At 39.7% G+C, this 20754-nt stretch overlaps 1 protein-coding gene across 1 annotated transcript in view; it reads right to left on the minus strand.

Moving 5' to 3' along the window:
• Gtpbp4 (GTP binding protein 4) overlaps window positions 1-20754 on the minus strand; it is a 27380-nt gene continuing 6626 nt past the window's right edge. The window contains exons 5-17 of the mRNA XM_010615739.3: window positions 18513-18613; window positions 17136-17228; window positions 16034-16225; window positions 15440-15505; window positions 13664-13753; window positions 12059-12169; window positions 9067-9144; window positions 8646-8697; window positions 8046-8146; window positions 5917-6114; window positions 3769-3834; window positions 2358-2501; window positions 1-848 (exon numbers count right to left, since the gene is read on the minus strand). Of these exons, the coding sequence (XP_010614041.1) occupies window positions 696-848; window positions 2358-2501; window positions 3769-3834; window positions 5917-6114; window positions 8046-8146; window positions 8646-8697; window positions 9067-9144; window positions 12059-12169; window positions 13664-13753; window positions 15440-15505; window positions 16034-16225; window positions 17136-17228; window positions 18513-18613 (1445 nt within the window). The 3' untranslated portion in view covers window positions 1-695. The remainder of the gene's footprint in view (window positions 849-2357; window positions 2502-3768; window positions 3835-5916; window positions 6115-8045; window positions 8147-8645; window positions 8698-9066; window positions 9145-12058; window positions 12170-13663; window positions 13754-15439; window positions 15506-16033; window positions 16226-17135; window positions 17229-18512; window positions 18614-20754) is intronic.

The following is a 20754-nucleotide window of genomic DNA, read 5'->3' on the forward strand; positions in this document are numbered from 1 at the left end:
TGTTTTACTGAATGCGTAATTTTCAACAATGGTCTACAAAAACAGAAGGTGCCCCATTTAAGTGCTGCAATATCTTAGGCACTTTATTCCCCAAAAGTACTTTTGCTTCAAAAATATATGTTCTATCTTGTTCCCCTTTCTCACTTGGCCAAAACAATATTGATTTGTAATTAAAACAAGAAGAAAAAAAAAAAAAAGCCATCAAAAACTTCAGTATATCAAAACGATTTTTCTCTGGAGATTTATTTTGGGTAAAAATAGTTGCAGAAAGATTATAACAATATATTGTACAAAAGGACTAGAAAATAATTAGAGAATATTTTAAGCACAGGGTCCTAACACACTCTTGAGCCTGCAGGTCAGAGCTGGCAGCGTTCTGCACATGCCACAAGGTGAAGATGTCTTCTTCATTTAAAAAATTGCCATTCATGCATGATAAACCAAAGCTACCTCTTCCAAAGTCCTTTCTCTATCAAAAACCACAGTCATTCCAATAAATCTTTCAGTTTGAAATATGAATCAATGTTGTAAAATATTTGTACTATTATGCAAACCTCTACAGGGTCAATCACCATTTTCAGCAACAAACACTTTAGCTATTTCCATTGTTTTTTCAGTTAATAAATTAGTATTCTAGTTTTATGAAACCATACCAAATGAGCCAGTCTAGCCAAATCATGTCACTGAAAAAGACACTATCTTCTGTCTTTTTTACCAGCTTTCCTCTTTCCAGACAATAAGTGCTTGGGCTTCATATCAAACACATGTCTATCTGCCTCCCCTTTCCTCCCCAAACGATTCATCTTCTTCTGAGCATTCTTCATCATAGTCTTGGCTTTTTTCACCATCTGTAGATGGGAAGAAAATAAAGTTAATTAGGGAAAATCAAGTTTCCACCACATGCTTTGTTACAGCAGGTCTGTTCTGTAACACCCAAGTCTCATTCACTGTTTTTCCTTAGTTTAATATCTAAAACTACATTTTAGAAGATTACAGTATATCTCTTCCAACTCCTTACACAAACTAACACTGGGAAACTCAGGCCCATGAGAATATATTACTCACATCTGACACGATGTCAACATTAAAGCGCAGATTTCCAGATAGAATTGGCATACTAGAATGAAAAACTCAAGTGTCTATAAAGCAGACTGCTTGCCTGTTTATATATGGACTTTCTCCTACACCTTAATCTTCAAAATGCTGAAAAAATTTTTATTAAAAAAATCTTTTGGCCAGAGACTATGGACGTCTACTGTCTATCAAAAAACACAACAAATGATTAGACAGTGACCAAGCTATCATCTGAGGGGGAAGGGGGTGGGGGGTGTGGTCTCCATAATGACATGAAGAAGATCAACCGGAATACTTCCCTTTGAGCAGAGCTCCATGAGCTCTCCAGAACTGAGGCCTCTGGGTGTCAAGGGGCTATTTCCAAGCACTCTCACTCCCCTAAACAGGCGGACCTATCCTCAGACTGCTGGGACTTCATGAGAACCTGTTTTTGTCCACTCTCCAAAAAAGTGAGAGCATCGGGAATGGACCATCCTGGCCCAGGTTCTCCTCTAAAGGATACCGAGAAATTAGGGTTTGGATTAGAAATTAGTTGGTACAGATAACCCCCTGCCAATAGGTCCTGCCTCCCAAATCCACAACTGTTGGTTGCTCGGAGCTTGCTCTGAGCTCTTGTATAAATACACACTAGAGACTCTTTATTTTCTTATACAGTGGACCCTTGATTTACAAATTCATTTCATTTCTGAGGGCTGGTTATAACCCAACTTGGTCAAGCAAAGGCTCGGTGTTCTCCTCACAGCCTTCAAAGTCTTTCTCCTGTATATAGGCAGATCTCAGTATCCTTAGAGACACTGGACAGAATTTCTCAAGTAACCCTATACACAGGAAAGGATGTTATCACGTTCCTTCCAGAAGAAAGGGTTAATAGGAAGAAAAGGGACAAAGAAGAAGAGGAAACAGGAGGGGTAGGGGAAAGGAAAGAAAGGAATGCAATTAATATGAGAAAATGAAAAATAATGGAAACAAAGTCTTTGTAGATAGGGAGGGGTGGAGGGCAGGGGAATGGGGGAAAATAAGAACCAAGACCTGTCATGTAAAGGTACAAGATCCCAATGATGAATGTATTGTTTACCTTAAATGTACCAATAAAATTAATTTTTAAGCAAGGGTTCAATCTGTATCTGAGATCATCTGGGAGCACAAGCAGCCAGCATTTGGGTTGTAGCTCAAGACTTTGTTCATAAGTAAAAACTAAAACTCCAGCTGTAACCCAAGTTGTTCGTTTGTCAGGATGGTTGTTCACTCGAGGGTCCACTGTGCTACATACCGCAGAAACTCACCTTTACATCCCGAAGACCAGAAACATCACGTGGAGTTCGCGAGCAACTCCGACTCCGGGCTACTGAAGTGGGTGGGACAGATTCTTCCCGCTTTCTTTTCCTAGTGACACTCCGAGACCTTCTTGCCTGGACTGCATAATGGGCCTAAAATGCACAGAAAGCAATCTTCAGAGCTCAAGATTCCTGCCCTGCTTCCAGGTCCAGGGACAATCAAAAGTACTCCAACAAGGGGCAAGGACAGTTAGGAGTGTGAAGAACCATTATTACAAGAATGAAAGATCTTTAAGATACACATAATTAATTTCACATAATTACTGGTAAATATTCTTTTTTTGGGGGGGAGCACTGGGGATCAAACTCAGGAACTGGTGCTTGCTAGGCACGCATGGTGCCACTGAACTACATCCCTGGCCCTGGTAAATGCTCTTAACATTAACAGTGTTTTATGTTACAAAGATGATCATTATATTTAGCACAATGATTTACATTTCAGACCTACAAAATAATCTCTTCCTTACTCCTCCATTTTGCAAATAAATATATATCTGACCACAAAGAGACGATTATCAGAAAGTCAACTTGAAGTTTAAAAGACACGCAAACTGCTTTTCTATGAGAACAGGTTGAATAGTCAGATTCTCGCTTGTGCTGGTCACAAGGCTTTAAATAAGCCCCTCAACCATGCTCACTTTTGGCTATTTTCTTTGTAAAATAATACTTCAAAAAGTCTTGCCAAGACTTTGGTTTTGATTAAAAAAGTTATATCCAACCACATAAAGGTAACAGTAAGCTTGAGTTTAACAATCAAATAGGTACAGTGGCACCTTAGTTCATGACCTTAATTTGATCCATGATTTTGGAAAAGATGCCCACATTTGCATTTGTTCCTGAAAGATGGCCACAGTCGTGTTTGTCACCAAATGTAGAATTTGCAAACAAAAAATTTTGTTTGCACCAAATCCTTTGCAAACAAAAGCACTTGTGAACAGAGGTACCACTGTACTCTAAAACATTGTTTAAATTTAAATTATCCTAGCCTTTTTTGAAAGAAACTTTAATACAACGTTGTCCTTTGAATTTGATTAAATCAATTTCTGAGAATCTATTTTAAGAAAATAGTAAGAACATGAAAAGCAGCAGCCACTACATCTCATGTTTACTGCATCTTTATGAATCATTTTCTTAATGGCCTGATTAATCTCATGTTGATTTCAGTGGCCCTAAAGCAACAGGGAATACCATGTGCGTGGGTTGTAGAGTCTAAGTGTGCAGTGGGCTACGTCACTTAGGTCTGTATAAGTACACACTGCAATGTCTGCATGACCAAATAATTTAATGACAGAGTTCTCGGAACATGTCCTAGTAATTAAGCAAAGTGCTACTGCATCTGAAACCATCCCTGGGCACTTACATTGTCTTTATCATCCATGTCAATACCAAGACCTCGCATCTCATTTTCCAAAACTGTCCGCTGAACCTGAAAATAAAAGTTGTTTTAAGCCAAATTAGTTTGATGAAAAAATCTTTTTAAATCAAGGGAAAGTATACATGTGACAGAGTAAGCTTCTGTTTGCAAATAAAAGCATCTTGCAAAATTTTGATTACATTCACAAACTCCGCATCACACAAAGTGTGACCACATCACCACGGCCATCTTCCCCACACAAACACAACCATCTTCCCAAAATTGTCAAATAAACTTTTCATAAAACTGAGGTCCACCATACTACAATATATATTCTGGTTTCCATCCAGAGTTCCTAGTTCATTACTCCCACAGCCCTTGTTATTTCCTAAATGATTAGAACAATGAGGCCTTTAGTGCTCTGTTCCTGAAGCAACTTCTGAGTGACAGAGGAGGATTTGTTACAAAATGGGTGCTTCAAAAGACTCAGAAAGCAAAAACTAATTTCTTCCTGCCCTTTTATTTATTCATTTTCTCCCTAAAGAAAGGAGGAACTTTCTTTGACCTCCCCACGGAAGGTCATAAAAAATAAAAATGTATTCTGATCTTTCCTTGCCTTTCATGTTAGCATTTGTTCAGACCCTTTTGCCCAATCACATTTCTAAGAAGCTGTCCATATTTCAATCATGTTCATGTAATGAAGTCTCTATAAAAACCCAAAAGGACAGGTATGAAAAAACTGTGGAAAAATGCACATGCACAGGCTTGCAGAAAAGTGAACAAAACTCAGCTATGAACAGCGAGGGGTGGTGTACACCAAATCCACAGGAAACAAATTTCTGCCCTCAAGACCCTTCTGGATCTCTCCCTATTTTCTGCTTCATCTCGCTGTTTCTGTCCCTTAAAATAGTTTTTATCTCACAGAAGTGATCTATATCATGAGCATATAATAGGAAAAAGTGTGGTTTTCCTTTTTATCTTCTGATTAGACTCTTTACAATGACTGATTACCACTTATTTTTACTTGAGATCACCTTCATGGCACTGGAGAATTCAATTAAATCCCACAAGAGGGGAGGAGAGGGTGAAGGGAGGGCAGGGACAAGGGGAAAAAATGAGAATCAAGACCTATTATGCAAAGGTACAGGATCCCAATAATGAATGTAACTGTATTGTATACCTAGATTGTACCAATAAACTCAATAAAAAGAAAAAAAAAATCCCACAAAAAGTAACACTAACTGAGCAATACCTGCTGTAATAACACATACTTTATATCCTTTCAGTCTTCAAAAAACCCAGGGGGTAAGACAGTGATTGTTTCCATGGTATAGACAAGATACTAAGGCTGAGGTTAGCGACATACCCTAAGACAGAATCATTATATGAGTATCTTCCAGAGATCGCTGGGTACCATCAAGAGCAATATAAAAATGCCCAAGTCTGTCAATATGAAAACATTATTTTCAAACACATGAATACCCACTGAAAGGTGTCTATAATGTCAAATTATTTTTCTTCCTTTTCTATTACATTGCAACTGCCCTCCATGCTGTCCTTGTGGAACTGCCTTCCGGCTTTGTGTGGTCCAAGGCAACAATCACAAGACCCTGTCATGACTACAGGAATGGGCGAGTGACGTGGGCGTGACATGCCACCTAGATAAGACCAAGGAAAATGTCATCCCAACAGGGACAGAGCTGAGAATTAGGAGGAACCCAACACTGTCGGATCCATTCATGTCTAAAGTGCGACTTTCCCATCCTAACCAGTCACAAGGGCCAATAAATTCTCTTTGGGGTTTAAGTTAGATTGGATTGGGTTTCTATAAATTACAAAAAATAAAGAGTTCTCATTAATATAAAAATGAAAGTAAAAGAAAATGCTAATTGATGGCTTTACAATTCTGGACCATAAATTAACCATTTTAACATGTACAATTACAAAATGATTAAGGTTTAGATTACTACAGAACTTGAAGCTGAAAGCCACCAAGAAAAAGAATAATAGCAGATCGAGGCAAACCACTCTGCAATCAGAGCATCTGCAATCTTAGGACCACAAATGGGTTGAAATGGACCATTTAAATGATTTACACAAGAATCCAATATATAAAGAACAGGCCATGCTTCTCTGGTATGACATAAAACTTGCCTTCTTAGCAGTTCGAGGCATCCTAGGTCCTTGAGTGTTCTTTTCCTTGGATTGCAGAATTTTCAATTTCTTTTTTTCTCTGATTTGTTTTGCCAACTGTCGGATTTCCACCATTTCTTCATCTTCACTTTCAGATTCACTGTCATACTCTCCAGCAGCTGTTCTTAATTCTTCTTCTTTTTCTAATTCTTCCAATTTCTTCAAAACATAGCCATAATTAAACAAAATGAACAAAGGAAAAACTTCTGAGTGCAGGTGTGACAACATGTTTATGGGAATCATAACCTGATTACAACACAGTTGGCCCAGTCTGTTACAGACCTATTTCACAGAAGGAAAAAAAAAAAAAACAGATTCTGGGAGGAAAACGGAGACTGCATAAACACACTGACAGCATGTCAGTACTGTTCTGTGCCATTGTTTCTTTAAAACAAACTGCAACACTAAAGCTTGCGGAGAACACTTTCCTCACTGCTAGCACTTCTGGAAGAAGCATGACATGAACTTGTATAATGCTCACTGATCCATTTTGATACCATACCACACACAACCTCTCTGGCTACAAAGTTAGTAAGATAAAAATTCAATTTTAAAAAATACATGCACATATATTATACCCTACCAAACCAACCTAGACAGGAGCTCCAGGGGGCGATGTGCCCCTGTCCTGACCTTGGCGAAAAGCACACAGCAAGTGAGGCTGGGAAGGGCTGGTCCAGGCCTTCCACAGGCCATCCTGTCTTGTGCCAGGAAAAGCGAGTGTGGCACAAGCAGAGATGAATGCATGAAGCAGAGCTGAAGAGTTTAAGGAAAGGAGTCACAATATCTCAACTCTGGGGTGCAGACAGAACACAAAGGGGAAAAGAATGGAAAAGCCGGGAGATCAACTTGGAAAAGGCACACGGAATGAAAACAAGATGGTAGAAGACAAGGACAATTTGTAAAGGAACAGCAGGAACACAGAATAAGCAAGCTGACATTTAGGTTCATTCACTGAGCACTCAAATCACAACATACTAGGGGAAGTGGGAAGGGTAGGGGAAAGGAAATAAGGGAAAAGAAAAAATATGAGAAAGAAAACTGGAAACAAAGTCATTGTAAATAGGGAAGGGTGGAGGGTGTGAAGGGAAGGCAGGGATATGGGGGAAAAATGAGACCCAAGACCTGTCATGTAAAGGTACAAGATCCCAATGATGAGTGTAACTACTGTATACTTTAAGGGAAAAGAAAAAATATGAGAAAGAAAACTGGAAACAAAGTCATTGTAAATAGGGAAGGGTGGAGGGTGTGAAGGGAAGGCAGGGATATGGGGGAAAAATGAGACCCAAGACCTGTCATGTAAAGGTACAAGATCCCAATGATGAGTGTAACTGTACTGTATACTTAAAAAGTGCCAATAAACTCAATGGAAAAACGAAAAAACAAACAAATCACATTACTGCTACCCAGCTCAACTTCCAGACAGGAATTTTGAGATACAGGGTGTGAAACCTCAAGTAGGCAGGACATTTAGGAACTGAACATTAGAAAAATGAGGAAATGCAGACACAAATACTGTATAAAGTATTTTTTTCAAAAGGTCTGAGGAGAGAAAAACAGGATATCAAATAAAGAAAAATATTTTTTTAAAAAATGAGAAAAATCTGTAGACATTTATCTAAGAGTAAGCAGAGAAAGGGGACTGAGGCAGCAGAAGGGTGTCAGCGATGGAGTGAAGCCCCAGAGAAGAACGCAACTGAGAACAGGCAGAGCCTCCAGCTCAGAATGAAAAATCAGTGGAATATGGATAAAAACCTGGAGCACAGAGCTCACAACCCATAATGTGGCATCACCCACTGGACTGGCAGAGGGAAATATGGCAAAGAGATCAGCATCCGCAAGGTGGCACCAATGCCACCTCTACTGAAACTCAGCCTGTAAGAGCCAATGAAAGGGCCCTGGATGTCTGTGGGACCAGGCAGTGCAGGGGTGGCAGAAGGGCGGTGATGTCTCTGAGTGAGTGTAGAATGGGATAGGGCATTTGCATCAGTGTCAGGGTACAGGAAAATGAAAAGGCAAAAGATTACCAAAGAGTTGGCATGTATCTTAAAATAGCCACATCAAAAAGGGGGGAAAAAAGCAACACAGACCTTCATGATAGCAGGATCAATATAATCAGCTACATTATGGCCTTCCCAGATCTCTGGTATCTTATCATACTTTTCGGATGAATTCATTAAATCCCAGTATTCTGAAATTTAAAAAAAAGTTATGTTATAGTAGTTTCTAGTATCTTCAAGTACAATGTGTCCAAAGTGAGTTAAAACTTTTGCCAAGCTATCATTCTACAAAAATTGTAGAACCTATGTTCAACACTACATAAATTACTAACAAGATCAGCACTGACCAACATTTACATGTTTCCAAAATATAAAACTAATGTACTCATCTAAAAACAGTGATGACCTGGAAGGAAAAACTTTTAGAGCCCTAATAGTACCTAACTTCTAATCCTCAAGAAATTAAAATTTAGTGCTGGGAGTGGTGGTGCACACCTATAATCCCAGCACTTAGGAGGCTGAAGCAGAAGGATTACCATGAGTTTGAGGCCAGCCAGGATACAGAGTTCAAGGGCAGCCTGAACTACATAGCAAGACCCTGTATCAACACCCCCCAAAGGACAAATATGTGGCAAAAGACATTTCACATGTAACTGGCATTTAAAACATCTACGACAGGCGAGCTCTTACTCTGAAGGTCCAAAATATAATCATCTCCCATTTCCAGCTCAAGATCTCGTTCCTGCAATGGGGAAAGAAAAAAAAAGCTTTATTTTACCTTTTAAGCCAAAAAATGGTTTTGCCCCCTCCCTGTTGCAGTGAAATAATTTTTCAATCCTTTCAGTAACTGTGAGGTTCAGCTACTACATCTAGCTGGAAAGCTATTTTTGGTCATCTGCTGGACTACATATCTTATGCATTTCATTCACTGCAATCTACTACCAGCTGAAACACTTCATGAAGGGTAGAGACTTTTATTAGGGATTCACTGCTATATTCCCCAAACCTAACAGAGCCAGCACCGGGGATGCTCATCTTGTGTCCAGTGCCCCCACCACCCTTCTGCTCCCCTCTCCACAAGAAAACTGGACTGGGAGTTACAGCAACACACCCTTCTCTTCTTGGGCTCCCCAATTTCCATTCTCTTCTTTCGTGCCAGTACTCCTTCCGGGATGAAGGGGGGCCTCTCCTAAGAAGAGATCATTAAAATATTTATGTGAAATGCCCTGCTGAATGTGAAAGAATCTTTAAAAAATCAGGAAAGCTAGAAGCAATATTTTGTCTGCGAGAGAACTACAAAACCATTTCACAGACCATTTAAAAACCAACATTATTTCAGGGGGTGTAGGTTTGGGAAAGGAGGCCCAGAGGACCCCGCAAACCAATTGTACATTAAGAAAAAATAAATTTTGAAATTCTCAAGAAAAAATTTTTAAGAACAAAGTCAAACAAGAAATAACGGCAAATTGTATCCATTTGAGAAATCAGACATAAATCCAAGTGTATATGAGAATTCAAGGAAAAGATACACAGCACAGATTTTTATCCAAAAAGAGGAAAAAAGAAAACAAAACAAAAGCCATATATTAAAGAAAAAGATATTTTAAAAATAGTTCTGGAATGGAAAGTATGCCTTTTCTTATGAATGACACAAAATCCAGAAGCAATAAAGGAAATACATGAATAGGTTTAATATATTTTGCTATAAGAAGGGGGGCCCATTTATACATAGAAATGTTCTGCTTTTTGATAGCACCCCCACCTTCTGAAGACTTTGCTGGTAAAATTCAACAGCTTAAAATGGCACATGTGGGAATTCTACTTTTATTAATAATGGGTAGGCTGGGCATGGTGGCACACACCTATAATCCCAGCACCGGGAGGCTGAGGCAGGAGGATCGCTGTGAGTTCGACCCAGCCTGGGCTACACAGTGAGTTCCAGGTCAGTCTCAACGACATAGTGAGACCGTCTCAAAACAAAAACAAAAACAACCCAAAAATAATGGATAGATATATAATCTAACTTTCAGGATGCTATATAGTCTAAACTTCATCAATGAGGTTTTTCACCTCTATCAGATTCAAATTTTTAAAAAAAAGTTCTTTGTGTAGCCCAGTGATTTAGCTCAGTGGTTCCACCTCCTGCCTTGCAAGCTCAAGGTCCCAAATTCAATCCCTGATACCAAAACAAAACCAAAAACAAAACAAAAATGTTCTTTGCTAGCAGTCTACCTCCTAAATTACACAACTTGAAAAAATTAGAGACACTAAGGATTTAGCTCAGTGGTTCTGTCCCCTGCCTTGTAAGTGCAAGATCCCGAGTTCAATCCCTGGTACCAAAAAAAAAAAAAAAAAAATTAGAGACTAAGATTCAACAACACTGAGAGAGCTGCTATCTACCTTTGGGCAGCTCTTCCCTCAAGTCCTATCTGGAAACCAACCTGGAGCATGACAACCCCAATTTTGTAGCCCACAGCACCCACATGTGCTGCATCTCTCAAAGAACCAGATTCAGGGAGTTCCTGACGTAGTGGGGAAGCTGCAGGTCAGAAGCTCAACTTAGATCAGAACCAAGTCTACAGCTTAAGGTTTATTTGGGTTTATGGTCTCTCAAGAACTTCTTGTCCTCTGAGCTGTAATCACAGTGCTAAGCAGCAGAGCCTAGATGAGAGGTATATTCTATAAGCTGAATAATTTCTTTTTTGCTACCAGAGATCGAACTTGGGACCTTTTGCTCACGAGGCAGGTGGCGGCACCACTGAGCTAATAAATCCCCAGGCCTAAACTGAATAATTTCAAAGCCAAAGTGCCATGGAGTCAGCTGCTACACTGGGTTGCTGCACAGGTGTTTGGTTAGGATGAAAAAAGTAACCCAGTTAAGGTAGTCTCAAAATTTAAGCTACTTAAAGTCCCACAAATATATATATATATTTCCCCCCCTCATTTGGTTTATTGGTACATTTTAGGTATACAATACAGTTACACTCTTCATTGGGATCTTGTACCTTTATATGACAGGTCTTGGTTCTCATTTTTCTCCATATCCCTGCCCTCCCTTCAACCCCTCCTCCCTTCCCTATTTACAAAGACTTTGTTTCCATTTTCTCATATTTTTTTTTTTTCTCATTGAGTTTATTGGTACATTTTAGGTATACAATACAGTTACACTCTTCATTGGGATCTTGTACCTTTATATGACAGGTCTTGGTTCTCATTTTTTCCCTAATACCCCTGCCCTTCCTTCACCCCCTCCTCCCTTCCCTATTTACAAAGACTTTGTTTCCATTTTCTCATATTTTTTCTTTTCCCTTATTTCCTTTCCCCTACCCTTTACACTTATATATATTTCCACAAATATATTTTTTAAAATAGTCAATCTTTGATTAAAAAAAATGCAGATCAATGAGAAAAAGATAATTTGATGAAAAAGCCAACAAGTATATAATGCACTCATCTTTTTTTTTTTTTGTGGCATTGGGGATTGAACACTGGACCTTGCACTTGTCAGACAGGCACAGTGCCACTAAGCTACATCCCCAGGCCTCAAGCGCACTCATCTTTACACAGAAAATACCTAACAATGAAGCCATCTTTATACCAGACTGACAAAAGTTTATGGCCGAAATTGTCAATGATATAGGGAAATATGCATTCTCCAAAAGTTAGCGGGAAATAAACTAAAGGCATTTTCAAAGGACAGTAATACTTTTAATGTCACATCTTGAAATTTATTTATTTGCAAGAACACACTAATACACATGTATAAAGTTGTGCACTGCGTATAATGGCAAGAAAATGCTAATTTAAAAAGCACCTCCATCTGCTTATCCATCTGCTTAATTTTAAAAAGAATTTAATTTTGAACTATTTCTGGAAAAACAAGCTGAGAAGTTAACAGGAACTCTGGCTGAATGAGAAGCAGGTCTTACATAGTACTTTGCTTTCTTTTTCACTTCTTACCATATGTGGACATGCACAACTTTATCGTGAAAGAGAAACTCAAAATTCATTTGTCTATATGGGCCAGCATCTACTGTAACAACTTTGTAGCAGCAGTCACACAACAATAGTATCTCAACTGTGTCCTCAAAACACAGCCTTACCTTATCATCTCGCTTGTTTGGTATAGCTAAGTGCAATCTGTTCAGCACTTCATTCACTTTATTTCCTTTCATTTTGGTTTCCACTCGATGAGCCAAAAGCCTATCGCAAGCCTAGTAAAGTACAAAAAGAAGGTGCAGAGTCACAAAATCATACAATAGCCCCCAGCCACACATTCCAAAGAATTCCTATTCACTGACAAGTTTTGCTTTGGAAGCTCCCACGCACTCCTCCCTTTAGCTGGGGCAGATCTCATTCTCTAAGAAGAGTCAACTGTTTCTAGGCCAAGGGCCAACCTGAAGCAGAATCCTGAAGCAGCCCTCCCATGTCCCATACTGGCCTCATTTCTACCCTTCGCGACCCTCTGGCAGATGCAAGTATCCCGTACCTGCCTCTCCTCACATAGATGCAAAGCTCCCTTTTAACCCAGGACTCCTGTAACTTGAGCAGCTAATCTTTCAACGAAAAAGAACATGACAAAGTGGGAAATAATTACAGGTAAAATCAAACAGGAGATGTGTCTCCCCCAAGATGTTCCTGCTTTGCAGACTAACCTTTTCTTTCTACTTCTGAACAAGTTTAATGAAAGTAGAGTAAGTCCTTACTTAGAGACATTCGAGTTACAAGCTTTCACACTCGCAGATGCAAACAAACCAAGGAAGTAGCTCCTGTGTCTGCTGAGCACTGTCACAGTCATGCTACTGTGTAGCATGAGAATGTACAGTAGAACCGCTCAGTCAGAGTCCAAGATGTCCGGAGGCAAGAGGGAAAGCAGTGATGTGGACGGGACTGCTAGGAAGCATAAGGCAATGTATGTTGTATACTTGTGTCAAAGATATCTAAGACTCGCTCTGTCAAGACTTATGAAAGAATCTGATTTATAAACGTTCTACCTGAACAGAACTCACATTCCCAAGATCGGGACTTTAAATACTCTTTTTTCTTTAGTTGGTAAGGAAATAGTATGTCAAAAGACACAGTTGCCTCTTTAAATGCAAACCGTAGGGCCGGGGATTTAGCTCAGTGGTTCTGCCGCCTGCCAAGCAAGCACAAGGACCTGAGTTCAATCTACGGTACCAAAAAAAAGAGAAACTGTAAAGTACATGCAGCCCTCCACATCCATGGACTTAACTAACTGCAGATCACAAATATTTGAAAAAAAAAGTGTGCCTGTACTAAACAGATACTTTTTTTGTCATTACTCTCCAAATAATATAGTATAGCAATATAGCAACTATTCACATATGATTTACAATTATGTGGCATAAGTGATCTAGAAATTATTTAAATACTGTATAACAGTGTATGTAGCTTATGTGAAAATATTACACCATTTTATATAAGGAACTGGAGTATGTGCAGAGCTTGGTACTCCACCGGGGAGAAGAGGTGCAAGCAGAACTAACTCCCCAGCAGCTCCGAGGGATATGCATGCCTCTTTATGGGCCATCATTCACCAAAGCGGGGCAGGGCTCAAGTCCTCTGAGCTGTTTGGATCCATCTTACAATGCACAACTCCTGTCTGAGTGCTTTAAGTTTGAACTCTTAGAAAGCAAGCTGTTCTTTCCCCCCATGACTGACGTCACCTGATTTAGGGAAGCACTAACCTCTGTTTTAACTTTAATAACGCCTTCCTCAGTCAGGGTGCTGGTCTCTATAACAGGGAACCCTCCAATCTGCAAGTCGATAAATATTTTCTGGGAAGACAAAAGGGAAAACGACACACATTATTGATCTTCAGTTCCCTGTGGAACAAACTGTACTGTTCTGCAAATGGAGGACACAAATGCTAATTTTTCAACAAGTTTTTTTAAATCCTTGAAGAAATAACTAAAAGGTTTTTTCCCCCTATATTCTGCTATTTTAAAAATGCATTTGAGAAAATCGAAGTAGACTACAGCCAAATAAAACTTCAAGCTCTATGGAACATTCTGTAAGATTTCATATTCCAAAACAGAAACTGGCAAGACTGAATGATTTAAAAGATTGATTTTTAAAAAATAAAATCTTCATGCTATTTTATATATTTAAAAATATCTGCAGGCTGGGGATTTAGCTCAGCGGTTCAATGGCCTGCCTTGCAAGCTCAAGGACCTGAGTTCAATCCCCAGTACCAAAACAAAAACAAAAACAAAAACAAACAAAAACCACAAAACAAAACAAAATTTGTCTTCCATGGGCCAAATTCCTTAGAAAATAACAAAAGTTTACAAATGTAGCAACTTGATGAATCATCATGAGTATAAAAAGAAAGAACTTGATTCAAACAGTCTCCATCAAACACCTCATTCACATCTAATTGTAAACGTGACCACGGTTCACAGGAAGACGACCAAGCCGTGATACTGAAGCTGCCCATGAACAAGGTGCAGTCCATTACCATGGAGTCCAAAGCAGGAGCTTCAGAGAAAACCATGGCTTGAGCACCAGTTCTGCCACTCAGCAGCACGTGACCCTGAGTAAGCCAGTCACTGAGCGTGGCTGTACGAGTGACAGCAACTGGCAAGTGTCATCACCGTGATAACTGTCACGTTAAAATGCAAACTATGCATCCACCAAACATTAATACTCTAAGTGTCCATTATGCTCTTGCACCCTAATTTCATGAAATCATCTCAATAACTGATACAGTGAATAGAGAAACGTGGGCCCCAAAAGGTGACCACACTTCCTTAGCACCCAGCTGGCAAGTAACCAATGTCACAGGTTATCACTTCCATTGGAAATGAGCTTGTCTAACTCTCAAGTGTGACTATCTGACCACAATTTAATAAATTATTTTTAAAATCTTCTTTAGTGCCACCTACTCTCTTTATTCTTCACTCATCAAGCCCTTTGGATGGAAAAACTAAAATTATTTAACAGATAACACCTATGAATGAATATTCATCCTGGAAAATACTGTACCCGATACCTTGAGGCCTATAGGAGTTAATGCCCACCTCCAAGTGCTTGGCTTCCTCTAAGGCACCAACTTAGTGGTGCCTTAAGTCTTAAGCCTTAAGTCTCTTAAGTCACCACATTCTAAAGGTCAATTTCGCCAACCCATCAAGCACGAATGTTTCTCAGGAAACCTGTGTATTAGGTATTTATATTGTGATGTCAATGAACCACAGAGAATATTATCTTGTATTATAGTGCTGAAAGTCCTCCAGAACAATGGCTAAGAATTGAAAATTAGTAAACTGGGCGTGGTGGCGCACGCCTGTAATCCCAGCACTCAGGGGACTGCAGGAGGAGGATCGCTGTGAGTTCGAGGCCAGCCTGGGCTACATAGTGAGTTCCAGGTCAGTCTCAGCTACATAGTGAGACCCTGTCTCACAAAACCAAAAAAAGAAGAAGAAAATTAGTAAGCAAATATTTAAAATGTTTAGGTGATTTACCTGATCATCTTCCGCAAGTTCAGCTATTCTCTTCACATCACATTTGTTTGCTACAACTATAAGAGGCTAGCAAGGAAGAAAAGTAATTATTATTTCCAACTGTAGAGTACAGTAATCTCCCCTTATCCTAGTTTTGCTTCCTGTAACTTCATTTACCTAAGGTCATCTGCAGTCTAAAAATATTAAATAAAAATTTCAGAGATAATTCGTAAATTGTGTACCATTCTTAGTAAAGTGAAATCTCATGCTGTCCCATGCCATCCCACCCAAGACATAAGCCACCTTTTGTCCGCTGTACTGATTCTGTATGCTACCAGCCAGTCACTCATTCAAGCAATCATCTCAGTTACCCGATCAATTGTTGTGGCATCACAGTGCTTTTGTTCAAGTAATACCTGTGGTTTCAGGCACCCATCAGGGGTCTTGGAACGTATTCTCCCCACAGAGGAGGAATAATGTACATATTAAAATATCAGTTACCAGCTGGGGATTTAGCTCATTGGTGCTACCACCTGCCTTACAAGCACAAGGTCCCAAGTTCAATCCCTGGCACAATAACAACAACAACAACAAAATATTAGTTAGCATACTTACTTTGTTGATAAAGAGGGGTCTGATATTCTGGAAGAGCTCTAATTGTTCTTTCAATCCATGTCCACACTGCTCAGACAAATCCATCACGTACAAAACTGCGGCACGGAGGTGAGCCAAGGCTGTGATAGCTTGCATTTCAATGGTGTTCCGATCCTCTAAAGGATGATCCAAAATCCCTGGAGTATCTACAACCTAACAACCAGACTTTATTACTACAAAGTACACTTATTTACAACCTTCTTGTCCAGAAGTTATTCTCACACACTCAAACCAGACCTAACAAAACCAGTAAATAAAATGCAGGTCTCTGAACTGACCATGAGAAAATAAAGCAGTAAAAGTACATATTCTTTGTATATTAAAAAATAAAAAAGCAACAAAAATGGAAGCAGGAAGCCGACAGAATTCAATGAAGAACCAGCCAATGATCTTGAGACGAGACAAAATGACTCCCCTTTTCATTAGACATTGTAAAATATAAAAGCTGGAGTAACAGCAAACTTTCCCAGGTCTTACAAATTACTTTCTTCATATATAAAGTGAAACATAATTCACTTGTGGAAAGAGATTGTTTCATGCTTTTGTTTACTTATTTATTTTGAGACAGGGTCTCACTATGTAGTTCAGACTGCTCTGGAATTCACTTTGTAGCCCAGGCTGGTCTCAAACTCACAGCAATCCTCCTGCCTCAGCATCCCAAGTGCTGGGATTACAGGCGTGCACCACCATGCCCAGCCTTATGCTTTTAAATAGTATGTGTGCGACCTCTAGGCACACAGAAATGAAACAGAGATTTTGCTTCTTAGAGGCATCACTACTGAAATGAAATCAGGAATGCAGAACTCCATGCTGGCAGCTTCCTCTGAATTACAGAAAGATAAACTGCCCACATACATCCCCAAAGCTCAGTTTTCTTTACAGTGATGGAAAAATTTTAAGTTCTTCATGATATCAGAGAATCTATTCTTCCCACCTCTTCAGGATTCTCCCTAGAGGCTGCTGTTCATAGTTGACTCTATGCTATAAAATAACACTATGTTCTTTAGAAATCATCAGACTCCATTAACCCAAGACCCGAGATGTCTGTTGTTTCAAGACTCACCTGCCAACGTAGATACTTATAATCCATGTGTCCGACGAACAGAGACTTGGTGGTGAATGCATACGGCTGAACATCCACATCTGCTCTTGTTACCTTGAAACAAAACAATAAGAACTTCCACTATCCCAGGAGTTCTATACTACAGTTCTCCTCAGGAACAATGTAAGTATGGCACCTACAAGTTATCAGGACTAATTTTTGGAAGGAAAAAACCCACAAGAGACTTCATCAGATTAAACCGTGCATAACAGGAGTTATCAACTTCCTTCATGCCAGCAGGCTCAGGCTGAGGAGGGGCAGGCACTTGGAGGATGGCCACGCCCTCCTCTCTCCTACCACCTGCATCACTGTCCAGCAGTGCCCGACAGCACTCTGACGACGGAAATGCTCAGCATCTGTGCCATCTAGACAGGGCCCACCTGACACATAGCTAATGAACGTTTACAACGTGGTTCATGTGAGTGAAGAACTGAATTTTTCATTTTGTTTATAATTAAACATTATAATTTAAAAAGACATGTAGACAGTAGTCACTACATTAGCTCCCGGAGCAATGGCCGGTCAAAGTAGGTTTCAGACATGCTGACAAGACATCGAAACTTCAGCTAAAACCCTGATGAGTTTTGCCTGTCACTCTATCAGTGCAGTTTGTGACAAAGTAAAACCTATAAACCGTTGCAAAGCTTAAGTGTTCCAGGCAGTAAATTATAAACCCTAAGAGAATTAACACATTTTCTTTTTGGCACCTGAATGTTGCCAATTGTATTATTTTAAATGCTCTTTCCACTTTTTTTCAGATCCCTCAAGGTCAGTTAAATTGTCCTAAAGTATCAAACTACTAAGTTACTTAAATGTTACACTTGTTAATAAATTCTCTCAAGAGACTCAGCAACTCAGCACTACAATGGACCCAGTTTCAGTGAAAGGTGACCCAGCAACCAAAGTGACAAACCACCCAAGAAGTAACTGCGGACTGGGAGACTCTAGCTCAGTGAGTGTTGTCTCATGGAGGAAGTCACCTGGCAGACAAAGCCCCATGGCATGACCACTTCCAGAATACGCTGACACGATGCACCCACGCGAAGCTCTCCACTTGTGAACAAAAATGTACTTAAATATCTCAAATTCTTTACAAATTATAGGGTGCATACAAGAATCAAAAGTGATGGATTCTGTAATACAATATAATCTAGGTTTAGACAGTAAGTTAAGGCTCCCTGACAGGAACCTAAGTACGCCCAAGACCTAGGGTAATGCTTAGTAAAGGACTACTACTAGTAGAGAAATATTATCAAATGCATCCTGTCCCACAGAATGAGAAAAGAGTAGTACTTTAACCCGTTAGATCATCTGCTTTATAGTACTAACCAGACCTACCTTGTTGATGAAGCTGGATTTCCCAACATTTGGGTACCCACACAAAAGCAGAGTCCTTGTATTTGGATCAATGGTTGGCAAGCGGGACAAATGCTGACGCACTACAGAAAGTTTAAATTGATTAAAAAATTACCAAACTCAAAATCTAACATTTTCTTGAAACAGATAATCCTCATTATTTGAACAACAGTGTACACTGAAGCCCACATGCTGCAATCTTCTTGCTACAGTACAGGCTATGTGTATTAACTGCCTCATTTGTAACACTAACATAGCTCCAAGTGACACCCAAGACCTGGGCTATTGAAGATCCAAGAGATCTGTAGGAAAGCATTTTCACAGCACGCATGTGCATAAATCTTATTTTTTCTCTCAAACTCTAATACATTAAATCAGAAATGGTCCTATTAAATTAAAGCATTTTTAGAGAATGAATATATCAATATGTAAAGCTATCAATTTTTTTTTTTTTTTTTAACAAAAGGGGAAGTTATGGTACCCAAGGCCTCACTGGAGTGCTTTGTCTCAGGTAAGGTGAGTGGAGCATGGCACGGGCTGGGAAGTGACCATTAAGATGTGGGACCCCCAAAAGCTCAATCTATTTACTGCTCAGAAATGTAGCCCTGTGTTCGTTAGGGAGACTGGCCTGTAAATTCTCCTTTTTGGTTGGATCATTCTCTCGTTTTGGTATCTTGGGAGTGTTGTTTCCCTTTTAGTTTCATTAAGAGTCTGAAGAGTAGCAGCATTAGGTCTTCTCTAAATTTCTCTTAGAATTCAGCAGTGAAATCCATCAGGGCCAGGGCTTTTCTTTGTTGATAGTTTTTTGTTTTGTTTTGTTTTGGTTTGGTTTTTTTTGGTACTGAGGATCGAACTTAGGACCTTGAGCTTGAGAGGGCAGGCAGCAGCACCGAGCTAAATCCCTGGCTCCTTTGTTGGTAGTTTTTTAATCAGATATTCAATTTCTTTGGTTGATATTGGTTTATTTATAATTTCTGTATCTTCTTGATTCAGTTCTGGTAATTCATAGGTATCTAAAAATCTGTCCATTTCTTCTGTATTTTCTCTTATTAGAATACAGGTTCTTATGCCGGGTGCGGTGGTGCACACCTGTAATCCCAGCACTTAGAAGGCTGAGGCAGGAGGATCGCTGTGAGTTCGAGATCAGCCTGGGCTACACAGTGAGTTCCAGGTCAGTCTCAACTACATACTGAGACCCTGTCTCACCCCCCGGCCCCCAAAAAAGAATATAGGTTCTTAAAGTAGGTACTGATGACTTTCCACATCTCTGCAGGGTCTATTGTGATTTCTCCCGTTTCATTCTTAACTGCATGGATTTGAGTCATGTCTTTCCTTCTTCTGATAAGGTGGCTAAGGGTTTGTCAAGTGAAAACAAGGAAAACCCAGGAATTACTTCAGTGTGTCCCCGCCTGCCTTGCAAGCACAGGGACCGAGTTCAATCCCCGGCACCAAAAAAAAAAAAAAAAAAAAAAAGAAAAGAATGGAAACAAAGTTTTTGTACCCAGGGAGGGGAGGTGGCCTGACGGGAGGAATGGGATAAAATAATTTTTAAAATGTGAAACAAACAAACAAAAAATAAAGTGAAGTAAATTGGGGGGAAAAATCACTATTTATAACCCCCCCCAAAAGAAAGAAATTTAGCTCTGTCAAAGCTAAAGCCTCACTCCATCAAGAGCCTTTAAGCCCATTACCCAATACAGCATGCTTGAACTAAAGACCAAGGTAGAAAAATCCCACACTTCGCGCTCCCGTTCTAATAAAACGTGGCATGCTTTCACCTCTCATCTGGGCATCGACTATTTCTTCTAGTCTGAGATCACTATGACTCACTTAGTCCTCTATTCCTTTTCCTGGATGGTGGTGCTCACCATCTCCAACACTGATTGTTTTCCCTGAAATCTTAAGCACTTCAGACCCATACTCTGGGCTCTCAATTTTACCCTATTATTCCAGATCTTCAGCACATCTCCTTGGCTCCACGCCTGTAGGAAAACTTTCCATAAAACCTAACACCGATGTGCTTTTGCGTAGCAGACGCATCCACTAATATTCAAATATCATCATTTACAACAGGACTGAGATTTACATAGTTATTTCAGGATTTTGCCATTGTTGCTCCCCGGCGTAGCCATTTGGGACTTTCTGTGCTTGATCTGAGACTTTACTTTGGGTGACAGACACGTATAAGGTGGAAATAAGGAATCCGAGGATGGAAAATGTAAAC

Source organism: Fukomys damarensis, unplaced genomic scaffold, assembly GCF_012274545.1.
Source record: "Fukomys damarensis isolate Sample0158 unplaced genomic scaffold, DMR_v1.0_HiC HiC_scaffold_10, whole genome shotgun sequence".
In the NCBI taxonomy this organism is placed as follows: domain Eukaryota; kingdom Metazoa; phylum Chordata; class Mammalia; order Rodentia; family Bathyergidae; genus Fukomys; species Fukomys damarensis.